The 17243-nt window shown below is 41.3% G+C and overlaps 1 protein-coding gene across 2 annotated transcripts in view; it reads left to right on the plus strand.

Annotated features, from left to right (window-relative positions):
* The window catches only part of TNRC6B (trinucleotide repeat containing adaptor 6B), a 161516-nt gene that overhangs the window by 135507 nt on the left and 8766 nt on the right, over positions 1-17243 (plus strand). For both annotated transcript variants that reach the window (XM_054989153.1, XM_054989154.1), the window contains 6 exons: positions 7301-7432; positions 8776-8886; positions 9082-9253; positions 10598-10735; positions 11224-11400; positions 14933-15079. In XM_054989153.1, coding sequence (XP_054845128.1) covers positions 7301-7432; positions 8776-8886; positions 9082-9253; positions 10598-10735; positions 11224-11400; positions 14933-15079 — 877 coding nt within the window. The remainder of the gene's footprint in view (positions 1-7300; positions 7433-8775; positions 8887-9081; positions 9254-10597; positions 10736-11223; positions 11401-14932; positions 15080-17243) is intronic.

Here is a 17243-nt window from a genome sequence, read left to right on the forward strand (position 1 = left end):
CATTGAGAGGGTTTTCAGAAAACAGGCACCATCTACTTTATGATGCTGAGGAGTAGTTTTTAAAAATATCAGACTGATGGAGCTATCCTGCCTGTGGCCATGAATTACGTCTTTCCAGAATGAATCAGATATACATTTCATTAGGGTGTCCTCAGTTCAATACTGTTTGATTGAGAAGGCCTATAAGAAGCATGCCTGAAATCATAGGCCCCTAATGAAGAAGAAGTTAGTTACTTTATCATTTACCTATTTTGTCCCATTCTGCTTCTCCTGGTCTTCCAAAAGTGAGAAGTGACATCCAGAGATGTGGTTTCTTTGATACTGACTGCACACTGGGTGGTGGCTCACCCAGCATAGCTTGCTTTTTAAGTAACTATAGTCATATGTATTTCTTGCTTTCCTTTCCCTTGATGACAGATTGTGACATATGGCAGTAGAAATGAGCAGGATGATAATGGCTCCATTCCTCGCTCATTTTAAAGGTGTAAAAGAGTGTAATTGATGAGAAGCAGGGCTGGTAATTTCATTCTGTAAGAACTTAATTTAAGGTTCATCATTGAGGCTTCTTTGCAGTCCCACATTGGGACTGCGCATGCAAAGGCCAGCCATGGAGATGTCCAAAGCTTTCTAGAAGACCAGGAGCACCCCTCTTCCCTTTGATGCTTTTCTGCCAAAAACATCACATGATCAGGAGAAGGGGCGCTATTCCCTCAGTTCTCTTTTTGCTGCTGCAGAGAGAGGATCTCCATTGCTGTTCTCTGCTTTTCCTCACCTCATCCTTGAGGCTGAGGAGAATTATTTCTTTTTATTTTTAAGCAATTTTTATTGGATGGGTTGACATACAGTTCATTCATATCTTACAGATACATTCCCCTCTATATCCGTAGATGCATCCCACCCGCTCCCCCTCCCCCCTTTTCTGTGCAGACTCCCGACAGCACTACGGCCCCATAATTTCTTATCATTTGTTCTATATTACTTTTCATTTGTCCCTAATAGCTAGAGGTAAAATCCTAACTTACCGTTTCTTAATACAATTCTGTAGCTATTAATAAACTATCAAAAAGCCATCAGAACATATTTCTTTTACACATATAAATTTCTTCAAACCATTCCGTTTGTAGTTCCCTTTTTTTTTACATACATTTACCTTGATATTTTCCCAGTCCTTTAATTTATTCTCTTATATAGCACTTTAAATTAAAATTAACAATTTAAGCTTTCACTTAATTCCTTCTACAATTTTGTGTATAAATTTACTTAGTATCAATTTGCATAAACTATACATTACATTTCGCAATTATTCCATTTGTCTTAATTTGCTAATTTCATCATTTAACTTTTAACATTGCATTTACATCATACATCCCAATTCTAAAAATAGAAAAAAACCTCTTCTAGCTTTAAACTATGGCCTAAGTCTTTTAAATAACTCCCACTGATAACTTTTTACACCTATAAATTTCTTCGAAACATTCCATTTATAGTTCCCATTTTTTAACCTAGATTTGCCTTAATATTTTCCCAGTCCTTTAATTTATTCTCTAATATAACCCTTTAGTTTAAAATTAATAATTTGACCTTTCACTTAGTTCCATCTACAATTTTATGTATAAATTTACTTAATGTCAATTTACCTAATTAGCTATACATTACATTTCCCACTTATTCCATTTGTCTTAATTTACTAATTTTCATTTAACTTTTAACCTTACAAACATCATACATCCCAATTCTGAAAAATAAAAAATAGACTCTTCAAACTTTAATCTATGGCCTTAGTCTTTTAAGTAATTCCCACTTGTAACTTGATTCTTGTATTCATGTTGCTTTTCCAGGCTTTCTTCTTCACTTGAATTCTTCTATCACTTGGTAGCTTCTTCTGCTTGAAATAACTGGAGATGGTTCTATTTTTCATGCTTGTTGCTGATTCTTGCACTTGATTCTTTAGAGATCCTAGTAGATCTTCATTCATTTCTTCTTGCAAATACTGCTCCACTTCTCCTTGCCCTTCGCATTTTTGTTGCTTGCATCCTGCTGTTCTGTATTCGATTTCTGCTACCTGGTCCTCTCCTTGAATTGTCTGCCTAGTTGCTTGCTCCTCATCTCTCAATTCCACTTCTGTTTTAAATATGTCCTTAATGCTTATAATTAGGCTTTTGTTCATTTCCCAAATAGATTGTATCAATGCTTTGTGACCCTCTGCAACTTTTTCTCCCAGCGTTTTTATAGCCAATCCCATAGCAGCCTGCCGTTCCTTCTCCACTCTCTTCAAGCTTACACTAGATTTCCCCCCCCCAACATCTTCTTTATCTTTTACTTTAAATATTCGTATTATTTTAGTCTCACCAGATATCGGGCGGAGAGTCTTTATGGCAGCTCTATAATAGTTCAAAATAATTAATATCCACTTCCTCTTGTCTTCTCGCTGCTATATCTCGTGTTGTTTCTTCAGGGTCTTCTTTGCTGCTTTACTGAGGAGAATTATTTCTTTTAAGGAAGTTTTTAACCATCAGTAGTCATTCTAGGGAAGACTACAACTACATTTAAAGAAGGAAAGTTTCTATCTTTCCTTTTGTCGTTACAGCTCAAGAGACCTTCTTCAAGATGCTGGAAAATGCCAGCCTTATTAAAAGCACCAGCTCCCTCCCTACCACCCTTGATTACCAAGGGTTAAGTCCAGAGGTGTGGCCTGTGAGAGCCTCTCCACAACAGCTCTTCTGCAGGGCAGTGGCTTTGTGCCAGCCTGATTGCTTCTCTAGCACCATTGAGTACCAAGGCCTAAGTACAGAGGTGTGGCCTGTCAGATCCTCCTCACAATAGCTCTTCCTTCAAGACTGCAGCTGCGTATCAATCTGATTAAAGGCACCTGCCCCCTTGGTTTTGTAGGGAGAAGCCGGGAAATGTGGCCTGACAACCCTCAGTTCCAAAGGTTTTTGGCGTGCCTGCCTGGATAAAGACCCCTCCCCTCTTTGACTTTGTCAGCTGTGAAGGGAGATACCTGGAGGTGTAGCTAACAGTTCTCTCCATTGGGAGGCTGAGAGTTTTTTTCTAAAGACTTTGGCTGTCTGCCAGCCTGAATAGGCACTCGCTCTCCACTCCCTTGACTGTGTGGGCTCCAGGGGGAGACACCTTGAGGTGTAACTTAAGAGTCCTGGGATCTGAGGATGGGAGGCTTTTCCCCAAGGCCTTCGGAAATGTGCCTGTCTGACAAGGAATCCCTCCTACTCCCAGGCTGTCCTTGATTCCGAGGTGCAGTTTCTGGAGGCAGGAGTTAATACAGCTGACTTAGCAGCCTGGAACCCTCAGTGTAATGATTGGGATTCCTCAGCTGCTTCTGTTTTAACAGAGAAGATGAACCTGCACCTCTGAGCCCAACGCTTTTTGAAGGCAGTTTTTTCCCTGTCGGTTCCACGTAGGCCCACACTCCCATTTTCCAACCAGGGAATGATGTGGGCTCTCCTCAGGGTTCTCAGTCTCATTGCTGTAAGATTCAGCAGTCATTTAAGAATGTGCAGAGGGTCTCTTTTAGTCAGCACAGAGTAACTTAATTCAGCAGAAACAAAGAAAAGAACACAAGGCCTAGCTCAGGCCTTCCACCAGTTGACACAGACATGAGTAAAACCTGGACTGAAACTGCTCCAGGTTTTAGTATCCTTTGACTATCATAAAATATGAAACAGACTCCACAGCATTACAGCAGCCGCTGCTAAGAGAGAGTTCTTGTGTTCCTCCTGCCTCCAGAGTAATTCCTGTATGACACCATTTCTAATTAGAGCCAGTTTGGTATAACGGTTAGAGCATTGGGCTAGGATTTGGGAAATCCATATTTGAATGTCATTTTGCCTGAAAGGTTTGCCTGTGGCCTTGGGCCCTTTGCATTCTCTCAGCTCAGCTTGCTCTGCAGGGTTATTGCGTATATGGAATGGAAAGGTATAAAATGTTATAGCCACTTTGAGTCCATGCTGTGGCTGAAAGGTGTGGGGTTTAAATAAACTCCATACCCATCTTTTTAAAGAACATCTTATATTTCTACTCAGAAAAGTTACCACAGGACAAAAAAATTTGACACACAAACTTTCATTGAATTGTCTGTTGTCAGGGCCCCTGCTGCAATCCTTTAGCAAATTTATACTTTATTCCAGTGGTCATCATGGTTGGGTCGATGGCTTAAAGATTTAAGAACACTTCATCTCTTATTAATAATAATAATAAGTGGAAGAGTGGGGAATCAAACCCAGTTCTCCAGATTAGACTCCTGCTGCTCTTAACCACTACATCAAACTGGCTCTCTTAAGTTACTGTAGACTGTGAATGCTGTAAGCTGTTAACCTGTGTGGGAAGCAGTATACCCCTGCTGCAATTTTTCCTTTAAGCTGCTCATCAACAGATCATTATGATCCTTTTAGCATCCCCTTTGAAGGAAGCATGAAACACATTTGTCCTGGTGCAAGAAGAGTATTAGCCAGAGTGTTATAAATTGAGACCATTGAACATCTCCAATAGCATACTGCATCTTTGTAGAGTAAGGCAAAATCCCAATGGCTCTCTAAGGACTAACGTTTATTTGCTATGAGATTTTGTTAGTTCAGCTTACTCTTCAGATATTTTTGTGTTTCACAGCAAATAACTGTAGTGTGTGTGACAAGTCTGTTCCTTTAACCTGGAGTTGGACTGCCCTAGTCCATGCTAGGACTTAAAAAAAAAAGTAGTGGCTGTTACTGTGACTTCACACAGAGACTCTGAATTCTTCAGTGTAGATAGACAACACTGCGGGAAGAATGGGCTTGCTGACGACTCCTTTAAATTAACTTTTCTGTCCTTATTGATGATTTACTGTACAAGAGAAAGTAAGAATTCAGTGGTCTGCTGCTTTGTCCACTGCTCAGTTTTCCTACAATTTTTTTTTATGTCTGTGTTGCTTTATGGGCTCAGAAGACCCAAGGTCTTCCCTCCTTCTCCTCTCAAGGGAGGTTGCCTGTTCTTCTGTTAATTGAACTGTACAGTATTCCCCCTGAGACTGAAAAAAGAGTGCTGTCTTTGAGTGCTCATTATTGGTTAATGTGGACAGGTTGGAAAGCCTAGTTTAGGTCTGCTAGCAGCACAAGGTTCATTGATGGTGCTACTGTCTGTCCTTTCTTTGGCCCCATCACGCCTGCTTCAATGTTTTCATTATTCTGGTGTGGATGTTTTGTGTTTTCATGGCTTTAGAAGTTTTGGTCAGCTCCTTTTCCTGCACTATAGCAGTAGTCTCAGCTTTGTTTTTGTCTTGTTTTTTACTGAGTGGCAACTGCTGCTCCTTGACTACCCATGTTGCATCTCTAAGTGTGTAAGAGTCTCTACTAAGGCTGTCGCAGGACTTGGACCTTTTTTGTGCTATTGACTGTGTTTGGGACTCAAACAATTTCAACTTTCCTCTTTATTGGATCTCCAAAGATATTTAAAGTAGGCGTAAAACTCTTTGTTAACTTTTTGCACTCCCTGGTGCTTCATTTTTAGTGTACAGCACTTCCACCAGTGGAATAAGGACACTGTGGGTTTCTAACCAATGTCCCCCCCCCCATTCATAGAGTTTCATAGCCCTCATGTTTCACAACACTATCAGTTGTATTAGTCATTCAGGCTCCCAGAGAGACCTGATAGTATTCTCACCAACTCTTCCTTTGTGGGTTGGTTGAGGCTATCACTCTGTCTTGAGTGCATGATTATTCAATGCCCTTTACCTAGCACAGCTCCCCAAAAGAGAGCTTTTTTTCCTTGCTGTATTCCTCCTTTGGCTGGGACACTTTTAGAGAACTCCCAGTTTTTTAAAAGCACTTCTGGGTGAATATCAATGAGACTCTAAGCATCTGGGGAGAAAGTGGTCCTCCAAAGTCTCTTACTCTGAGAGCTTCACACCCATCTTCAGTAAGTGAGCTTGCTGCTCTCCCAATGTGGGACTGCACAGAAGCCACGAAGATGAAAACAGGGTTGCAATTACCTCTGTTGTTCATCAAGTGTTCTTCTGTGCAGGCACACATCCCTCCTTCCTGCCCCACTGTGAACTCTCTGGAATCTTAGTTTCTGGGGAGGTATCTGACAGTGGCATGGAGAGAATTGATGGAATAGCACCCCTCCTCCTGATCTTGTGATGTTTTTGGTGGGAAAGTGCCAAAGAGAGGAGGGGTGCTGATAATCTCCAGAAAATCTCCATGGCTGGCCCGTGCTTCTGCAGTCCCAGTTTGGGAGTGCACAGAAGACCATTCAGAACAACAGTTACCAGTTAAGTGCAACTCTGTTTTCTGTGTGTAAGAGATTAATATAAAGCATAACTTCAAATAAACTACAGAGAGAACAGGGAAGAATATTAATTATATTTAAATTATTCTTGTTTTGTGCTCACTGAAGAGTTTTGGTAGTATATATCTCAATTTCGTTGCTCTTCTTACCTTTTTGTGAGTCAGAAGGACTGAGTTCTGTTTTTGATCTGCATGCTCAGTGGAAGACTTTGAGGTGCTGTCCAGCCTCTCCTTTAGGCTGTCAGCCTCTGCTTTTCTTCGCACAGCATAGGAGAGAGAGAAACATGAGTAAGCAACAGGCATATCTTTTCATTGGTATGCCCTGGCCTCCACCTTCATGCTCATCTTTCCCTGCAGCAAAGTGACAGAAGGTGATACGTTGGTTCTTCCTCTTCTTTGTGCTGCAGTGCAGTCTTCTTTCTTCTCCCCCCCCCTCTGTCTTTACCTAGCACAAAGGTGTGAGGTTAAATATGGATTTCCTGAAAAGCCACAGTGGGGGAGCAAGAGGTTTCATGCATAATTCAGTATAATGCTTTAGCAAAACTACCTGACCTACCTGCCCAGTAGGGACATTGCAACAAACAACTGAAATATAACACGTTATTCTAGAAGTCATCTCCCAATTTAAAATAACTGAATATAAATTTTTTAAAATAAATAATGCACATTTTGGGTAACATTGGCATATGGTCACATGATTTCCAGTCTATGAAGTATACCTCAGTCCATATCATCTTTGTCATGTTCCATTTTCAAATTGTTAAAATCTGCTTTTACATTTGTGGAATGTTGACTTAACACTTGGTGTGCCTCTTGTTTAACATCAGTGGAAGGGGGTATCTGGGTTGGTTACACTGAAGCAGGACCATTCCATGTTACAGTGCTTTGTCCCTTCCTCTGAGAGAACACCTTCCCCCTTTACACAAAGGTTGTGGGTAGAGACTGGAGACTTCTCTCTAAATAGCTTGGTAATTCTGTCAGTTTCTTGTTGAAGAATGTGTACTCTTTTTTTTTTTTTACAGGTGTCTGCTTCCATGCTCAAGCAATTTCCTAACAGTGGTCTGAACCCAGGTCTTTTCAATATGGGGCCCCAGCTTTCTCCTCAACAGATTGCTATGCTGAGCCAACTTCCACAGATTCCCCAATTTCAGCTTGTAAGCAAATGTGGTCCTTTTTTTCTAACCTTCCTGAGTCTGTTATTATATTTTTGATACACAGGGGAGTATTTTTTTGTGTCATATTTGTTAGGTCTCACAGAGCTCAGCTTCCTCCCACCCCCTCATTTTTGTTGCAGCCCTAAATGCCCCTGAAATATTGTTTCTGGCATGGGACATTTTGAGCTGCCAAAGTATGTGAGAAAGTGATGCTGACTCTCTGTAGAATTCAACCCACAGTAATTTATGCTCTTTGTTTTCTATCAGAAAAACTGAAAGTATTCCCAGTACTTGAGAAAGAGTTGCAAACTTTTGCACCATATGCTGCCGTACATATGTAAAAAAAAGTTGAAAGTAGAAAACAAATTCTGTAATAGACAAGGTATATTATTTGAACAGAAACTCTCAGAGAGTCATAACGTAGAACGTGATTAAGCTAAAATTTTAACACTGAAAACACTGAACTTTTTAATAATGTATTATCATAAAACACATAACTTAAAATCATTAAATTAAAAACAATTGAAAAAAAAGAATACATTGTATATGACTGTACTATGGGAGTTCTTTTTTCAGTGACGTTCAAATTTCCCAGTGTTTCCATGGAAAAAATTGAGAAAATTTCAGATTTTTTTATGTTGTACATTTGGAAAGAATGAAATTATTTGTAAGGCAAGGGTTTTTTCATTCAGAAAGAAAACATGTTTTGCAGGAGGGTTTTTTTTTTAGTGTTTCCCCAATTTGCCAGTTTTTACATTGGAAATGTTGAAAGTCCTCACACTTTTTCATGCTATACATTTTGTGTGTGAAAACTCTTGCCTTAAGAAGAATTTTACTAATTCTAAACGAGAAAATATTTCCTAGGAGTTGTATTCAGTGCTTCCCCAAATTTTCCATCAGAGTTAGTGAGGGGAAAGTCCCTTTAAAAAAATGAGGAAAGTACTTTTTCTTTGGTTGTTGTGGGTTTTCCGGGCTGTATTGCCGTGATCTTGGCATTGTAGTTCCTGACGTTTCGCCAGCAGCTATGGCTGGCATCTTCAGAGGTGTAGCCCCAAAAAGACAGAGATCTCTCAGTGTCACAGGGACTTTTTCTTTAATTTTTCTGTTTTTTAATCCTACCTTCACATCTCTCTGTGTCTATTCATAATAATTTAATCCTCTTGATGGAAAGACCATTTCCAGTATCCTTAGACACACAGGAAAAGTATTGCATTCCTCTAGAAGCAAAACCTTTCACATTATTTTTCCTTCATATTTACTGAAATGTGTGTTTGTGAGTTGTTAATTTCAGCAAGAATTGTGGCTAAAATAAGCCAGTTTCTTTTCCTTCACTTGCCTTGCAGGCATGTCAACTTCTCCTCCAGCAGCAGCAGCAACAGCAGCAGCAGCAGCAGCAGCTGTTACAGAACCAGAGAAAGATTTCCCAAGCTGTGCGCCAGCAGCAAGAGCAACAGGTATAGCATTTTTCAGTCTGACTGATGTACTTGGTGGGGGGCATGGAAATCTGGCAGTGTAGCAGGAAGATGCTATTCAGCCCAATTGCTTCCTTTAAAACCACATGCTGTTTGAAGTGTAATCACTTGTTCATGCTCATAATTGTATCTCAAGTTTTAAAGGTTATTTTGTTCTTTTTGTTTCCTCGGCTGTAGCTGGCTCGTATGGTGAGTGCCCTTCAGCAGCAGCAGAGGCAGCCTGGCATGAAACATTCTCCATCCCATCCAGTTGGGCCAAAGCCACATTTAGACAGCATAGTACCTAGTAGTCTGAATGTGGGCCTCTCAGATTTACAGGCCAAAGGGCAAATTCCTGGATACAGTTCAGGTAAGTGCTGCAGATTGCTGTAATTGTTTCCTAGTTTTATTTCTTGTGCATCTAGAATCTGTTAATACTTCAGTGCACTAAAAATCAGACATTGGATTTGTGGTTTGTAGCAGTCGCGTTGCCGAATCTGCCTTGTGGAACAGAAGCCTAGCTTTGGTTTCCTTCCTACAGAGTGTTACTCAGTGTTACGCTGACTCACTAACTTTATTTTAAGACTGACTGCATTAATGTAGGATAGCATTTCATAAGTAGTTTACTTGTACAAGATCATAAACCAGCCTCACAATGACCCTGAGATTCCACTATTGCTGTGATTCTGTTTAAGAACCATATAAGTCTGCTTAATGCAAATTACTTGAGTAATGTAAATTGTAGTCAGAGAAGAGCTGGATGGGGATATGTGAAGTAATCTCCCATTTCCCCAGGCATATCATTGTGCTGCACGCATGTGCCCCTATGGAGGTGGGAAACAGGGCTGTAGTGTTGGATTTATGGCAGTCCTGTTTCAAAGGCAAGTGATGTTCAGAAGTGGTTTGCCATTGCCTGCCTCTGTGTAACAGCCCTGGATTCCTTGATGGTATCTAATCCAAGTACTAATCAGGGTTGACCCTGCTTAGCTAATGAGATCGGCCTAGCCTGAGTCATCCAGGTCAGGGCAGTAGAGTTCTACTTGAATAGGGCTCTTTCTTCCATTTGAGTGAGGCAACCATGAAATAAGTGGATCATGTCCTAAGTGTCTATGATACAAAATGGATTTACCATGTGTGCGTGAGACGCTGGGAGTTGAAAACTGAGCAGTTGTGTCCATCTGATAAAATAAGGGCTATTTAGGTAATATTTTGTTCAGAAATGCTGGGACAGCTGAGTTTGAGAAAGTTAAGGGCCTTTCCTTTTGAGAAAAAGTGTTTTTTAAACAGTTGCTTTTATGTGGCTCTAGATACTATAGTAAACTGAACTGGTCCCAGGGTTTGACACAGTGGCAGTATGCTACCCTGGTCCCTGAGTGTGGCTCAGATACATGTTTTGTAGCCAGCGTTGCTGAAGCTAAATAGATACGGGGTCAGTGTTTTGTTGAGAGTCCTATATGTATATGTACATGAAATAAATAATAAATACTCTAATGTATTTTATGTTCTAAATATTATTTAGGTTATTGTAGTTACTAAGCCCTAGATGTCAGATATTTGTAAACTGTTTAATAAAGTGATACATCGACACAGAACAGGGTGGAGAGAGAACAAAATTTGTTTACAAAAGTGATTTGGTATCTTCATTTCATTTGATTCATTACTGTAATCACAGATATACACTTAGATGATACTGATATTCTGTGGTATTCCACAGGTTTTGGCTCCAGTGGCATGGATTATGGCATGGTAGGAGGGAAAGAAACTGGATCAGAATCTCGCTTTAAACAATGGACTTCTATGATGGACGGGTTGCCCTCTGTAGCTTCCCAAGAGGCCAATATGCACAAAAATGGTGAGAGATTCTAGATTATGTTAAAAATGGGAAATCAGAGCTCTGATATAATGCTGCTTTACACCTGCGATGAAATAATTGCTAGAAACTGTAATTTCAACTATTTGGTGACAACAAATGTTGCTCCCTTCAGAAGCTGGTGTGGGTGCTTCTGTTATGGGTCAAGCTTTGGTTCTGCCCACCCTTCTACTGACATATATCCCTGTCTTCAGTATGTATTTTTACTCCTCCCTCATGTTTGGAATCCATCTCTCTTTTTTAAAGCGTTTCTCTTGCTTGTTTGGTTATTTCAGATTTTGTCGGGGAGGGATTTGTGATTGCTGCAAGGGTTGACTGATCAGTTTTCTTCATATCCAGCTATTTTTGGAAACAAGAAGAAATGGCTCTTCATGGGTTCAGTTGAGTTTTAAAATTAGTACATCTGCCGAAAAAGTATGAATCTGTCTTCAGTACCTGCCCTGATTTTCCTGTGTCAAAATGTTTTCCAGGCACGATTGTGCCCCCTGGAAAAGCTCGAGGGGGATCACCCTACAACCAATTTGATATAATCCCTGGCGACCCGCTGGGCAGCCACACAGGTCATGGTGGCGATAGTTGGTTACCTGCCAAATCTCCACCAACAAGTAAGATTGGAAACAAATCCAGCAATGCCAGTTGGCCTCCAGGTAATTTCACTGTTCTGCTTGAAATTCTGGTCATTAACTGTCTATCTTGTGTCTGAGGCTGTAGCTTTACTACAATCACAAAGTTATAAGCAGGGCTGTATCTACTTGGTGGGGTTAAAAATCAAAATAATGCTCAAGGAAAGTTAAATTATGTGATCTGTGTAACTTATGTGACTAACCTAAATTAAACCCTGACTGGGATAGCCCAGGCAGCAAGCCTGATTTTGTCAGCTCTCAGAAGCTAAGCAGGTTCACCCTTGGTTAGTAATTGAATGGGAAACTGCCAGAGAAGATGAGGTTTGCAGAGGTAAGCAATGACAAACCAACCACCTCTATTAGTCTCTTGCCTTGAAAGAGTTGCCATAAGTCAGCTATGACTTGATGGCACTTTTCACCACTGTCTTGTAAATTAAACTTATATTGGATAACTTATTTGGCAAGGAGCAATACAGATCACTGAAGACCTGCTACCAGTCACTGGATCTTATTCAGCAATCCCTCCGACTTCAGAGATTTCACCAGGCATGTGCTGTTCCTACATATCTTCACTACTGAACTTAGAAACTTGATCCTTGTGTGTGTATTTCTTGAAGAAAGCTAAAATTCTCAAGATGTCATCCGATCTCATATTCCATGATCTCTCTACACTTATACATACAGCCCTGATTAAATATACCCTGTTGCTTTATTTTATTGATGAGATTTTCTTTTCAGATCCAGTCTTATTTTATGTTGAGTTGTGCAAAACTCAGATTTGATTGAATAGTAGGCAACTGCTCAAAGTAGCCTGTTAATCAGTGAATGAGGTAAAATTAGTATATCCCACTATGATGTACTTCCTCATGCTATTACAGTTTGTTTATCGAATTGGACCTTGATGGATCTAGCTAGAACAGCCAAGAAGTATAATCAGATTTACATTACTGTTAAGAATTTCACTCTTTTCTGCGTGCAAGAGACCCAGCTACACACCAAAAATAAATTCTAGTTTTATTGGAGTGAGAATGGAGCATCATCTATACAAGCTGCATTGTCTAAAGATTTGCAGCCTTAAAAAGGCATAAGCTCTCTAAAATAGAAGCTTCCAAACCCATGTTCAAAGTACTATCTAATCTCTGGAACTTCTGTATATTCATCAAAGTAGTCGCCATTTCAAAACGATGAAAGCCAAATTAGTCTGAAATGAAAGCTAGATAGTGGTCTTGAATGCCATCCATGCAGAACTTCACATGTTCTGCAGTAGACTTCTGTTAGTTTCATGGAACAATTTATATAATAGTTTGGAGGGAACATAATCAAGGCTGTTTATGTTGTGCCAATAGTACAGATTTTGTGTTCAAAATCAGCATAGAGACCTTTCCTTTGAACATAATTACATTTCCTACCATAACTTAAAATAATTAGTTAATGCTTGATTGCAAAGGGATGGAGGGGGGGGATCAGATTCTGTGATGAAAATAATCAAAAAGAGTCCAGTAGCACCTTTAAGACTAACCAATTTTATTGTAGCATAAGCTTTCGAGAATCAAGTTCTCTTCGTCAGATGCCTGATCCAAACTGGCCACATACAGAAGAGGAGGGGAGAGAGGGAAAGAAGGGGACATATATCACAAGCGGACAGGATGCATTTAGCGTGGAGGCAACCCAAACATTCCTTTGCTAGTAAATGTAAACATCTCCTTTTGGTGTGGAGTCAGTTTGCCGTGTTTGTTTGGAAAGTATCCAATTCCTATGTAGTATAAGTCTTCGATAACCACAGCTCTCCCTGCCAGATGCATCTGACAAAGAGAACTGTGGTCCCTGAAAGCCCACACCAGGCGACACTGGGCTCCCCCAGACCACGCCTCTGTAAAGGAAATCTGTTACCTGTGATAATGTGATAACCATTCATAGTCTCTATTCAGTCCCATCTTGACAGAGTCAAATTTGCATATGAATTCCAATTCAGCAGCCTCCCGTTGGATTTTATTTTTGAAAGGTTTCTGTTGAACCACAGCGACCTTTAAGTCTTTGGTGGAATGTCCTGGTAGATTGAAGTGTTCTCCCACTGGTTTCTGGACGTTTCCATTTCTAATGTCAGATTTGTGTCCATTTATTCTTTTGCGTAGAGGTTGGCTGGTTTGTCCAATGTACAGAGCAGAAGGACATTGTTGGCACATGAGGGCATATATCAGATTGGAGGATGAGCAGCTGTAAGAGCCAGAGACAGTGTAGTTGATGCCATTGGGTCCTGTAATTGTATTCCCTGGGTAGATATAGGGGCAGAGCTGGCATCTGGGTCTGTTGCAGGGCCTGGTACCTGTGCTGTTGACTCTGCTGGCCGATTCATGATTGTAAGTGAGAAGTCGTTTAAGATTGGGGGGCTGTCTGTAGGCAAGGAAAGGTCTTCCACCCAGGGCTTCTGAGAGAGAGGTATCATTTTCCAGGATGGGTTGTAGCTCACTGATGATACGTTGGATGGGTTTGAGCTGGGAGCTATAGGTGACAACCAGTGGTGTTCTGTTGTTAATTCCTTTAGGTTTGTCCTGGAGCAGACTGTTTCTGGGTACTAGTCTGGCCCTGTTGATTTGTTTCTTCACTTCATTTGGTGGGTACTGTAGTCTCAAAAATGCTTGTTGTAAATCTCTTAAGTGTGAGTCTCGATCGAGAGCATTGGAGCAGATACGGTTGTAACGTAAGGCTTGGCTGTAGACAATAGACCGAGTGGTATGTTTAGGGTGGAAGCTGGAGGCATGTAGATATGAGTATCGGTCTGTTGGTTTCCGGTATAAGGTGGTATTTATTCGTCCATTATGTAGTTGTACGGTGGTGTCCAGGAAGTGTACCTGTTGTGTAGAGTGGTCCAGGCTAAGGTTGATAGTAGGGTGAAAGTTATTGAAGTCCTGATGAAATCTCTCAAGGGCTTCCTTCCCATGGGTCCAAATGATGAAGATGTCATCCGGGAATCTTAAGTATAGCAGTGGTTCCAGTGGATGGGAGCTGAGGAAGCGTTGCTCCAAGTCTGCCATGAATATGTTAGCATATTGTGGTGCCATGCGTGTGCCCATGGCTGTGCCATTAACCTGTAGATATAAGTTGTCACCAAATTCGAAGTAATTGTGAGTGAGTACAAAGTGTGCTGCGGTTTTGTCCTGGATAATATTCCTTATGGCTTGCAGTCCATCTGCATGTGGGAAAGTCAATCAATCAAGCCACCCTCCACGATCAGCCAAGTGCAAACTCCAACAGTAGGAACACAATCTGCATGGTGGGATATTTGCTACTGCAGACTAACACGGCTAACTCCTCTGGATCTGTGATGAGAATAGGAGGTGTAACTGTCTTATGTGACTTGGATTCCTTCACCATCTCCATGTTTTCGTCCCATAACATTTCTTTCTGTAGATCTAAATCTAGAAATGCTGATTTTTTTAAAAACCCACTGTGCCAAGCCTAGACATTTTTAATATCCGAAAACATGCTATAACCATGAATGTATGTGCTATGATAAAATAACATTCTTGGAAATTTAATTGTTGCTGTTCTGTTTCAGAGTTTCAGCCAGGAGTGCCATGGAAAGGTATTCCAAACATTGACCCTGAATCTGACCCCTATGTGACCCCAGGAAGTGTACTGGGGGGTACAGCCACATCCCCCATTGTAGATACTGATCACCAACTTCTGCGGGACAACACCACAGGTTTACTTAAAATGCTCCTTTCTGTAACAATACTGTACCTTACTGCAGCTGAGAACAAAGCAGAGTTACTTTTAGTAGTAACGGGGTGGGGTGGGAGTGGTGGGGGCCAATATTAATGGCTCTGAATAGGTGCAGGAGACATTTAGGATCAGGGCTGCTTCTTTTGGCTGGCATCGCCATTCAGGTGGTGCCCAGTCTTTATTGGAATATTGTGCATGTGTTTGCTGTTATTTCATTGGATGTGGTTTGAGGGGTGGGCTTTGTATGGATGGATGTCTTAAAATATGAGTTTTTGTATATTTGATAGCTTGGGTGGCTATCGCGTTACTGGGGATGGTGGTGCATGTCCATTTGATATGATAACAAGTCGTATTGGAGTCCTGCACACCTGAGGGCAGTATGACAATAAGAAGGAGTATTGTGTTGGATAGGTGAGCAGCAATACATGTTCTAGCTTGCTGCCCATCCAGTCTCTGTTGGTGCAAGTGTATCAACTCATAGAGTATCAGCTCAACCTTAATGCTGTGTAATGCTAAATCTATAAGGAAATAAATTTCCCATTTGCATAATGATCTGATAGAGGATAGAATTGACTTGGCAGACCTGATGGGGTCCTGGCTTGGGGGATTTTGGAATTCCCTATTTACACTCCCTCACTGGAAAATAAACTTTTCTCTGGTTGAATTCCATCTCTATTGACCTTCTTGATATTAAGGGCAGAAGAGGCAGTAACTGAGTTTTACCAAGATGGGGGAGAGGATATCTCAGAAACACCAAGCTAATTTACTTCACTAGTGACTAGCTGTAGATAGTGCCAAGCACTGGCTGGCCAATAAATAAATACCTCCTTGGCCTCCTTCACAGCTGTGCTGGATGGTATGACAGGGGAGGATGGTGTGGGCAGTCGTTTTCAGTTAATCCCAGAATCAATATTATACCACCAAAAATATTTTAGTACTTACTTATGCAACCCTCAACACAATGTCATCAGTATGATGATGACACCCAGCATTATATCATTTTAAATAAACCTCCAGAAGCTGCTGTTTCTCTGCTGGGCCATTGCCTGGATGCTGTGGTCAAGGGGGCATGCTTAATCTAAATCACAAAGGAAGCAGTGGTTGTATTGTCGAAGGCTTTCACGGCCGGAGAACGATGGTTGTTGTGGGTTTTCCGGGCTGAGAGTGTCACTGAGAGATCTCTGTCTTTTGGTGCTACACCTCTGAAGATGCCAGCCACAGCTGCTGGCGAAACGTCAGGAACTACAATGCCAAGACCACGGCAATACAGCCCGGAAAACCCACAACAACCATCGAAGCAGTGGTTGTTAGAGCTGATGTTCTTGAGTGTATTGTGTTGCCTGCTTTGGCTTTGAGTAGGGTGAGAATTTCATCAACAGACTTAGTCAAGAGGTTAAGAGTCTTCCGCCTTGAGTTAGTGCCCCCAACTCTGATCTTTCCCTGCCTGAGTGAAGTGACACTGATGTAGGACCCTGGAACAAAAGGGACACATCAAGAGAGCGCAATCAGGTAGCTGCAGGTCCTCCGTGCCCTGTGGGGACCCCTGGAAGGGCCTTCAAGAGGGCAGGAAAGGCAGGCCAGGTAGTAGGGACATGGCTGTGTTCTCAGAGTAGAAGAGGCAGTCAAGAGCCAGTTGAAGAGAGAAAAGCAGATTTCTGTGCCCCCCCCCCGTCCCATCAACAAGGCCTAGAGAAGGAACCACAGCTGGGAGGTGCAGCCCCAGACTCTGCCCCAGGTCTGGAGGAGTCTCGTACACCTTTCTGTTGGGAAAACAAGTGAATATGGTGACCAAAGGTGCTTTTTTCAGTTAGATCTAGCATGGAAATTATCTTCCTTTTTTGGACTAAGATACAGTGACCCATGTTGCAGTAATTTTGAGTCTAGACTGTTGTAAGGCTAACCTTGAAGACAACCCAAAAACTACAACTGGTCCAAAATGTGGCAGCCTAATTATTAACTCTGGCCAACCATTTTTGTACTTGTGCTACCTAGTAGTGTCCATGTTCAATTCAGAGTGGTGGTTTTGACCTTTAAAGCCCTTCACAATCTAGAACCTACATACTTGAAGGACTGTTTCCCCCTATTCAAACCTGTGTGGCAGCATGACTTATCTCTGCAGGGTCTTTTAAACTGTTCCTACCCAT

Source organism: Eublepharis macularius, chromosome 9 (assembly GCF_028583425.1).
Source record: "Eublepharis macularius isolate TG4126 chromosome 9, MPM_Emac_v1.0, whole genome shotgun sequence".
Lineage (NCBI taxonomy): Eukaryota > Metazoa > Chordata > Lepidosauria > Squamata > Eublepharidae > Eublepharis > Eublepharis macularius.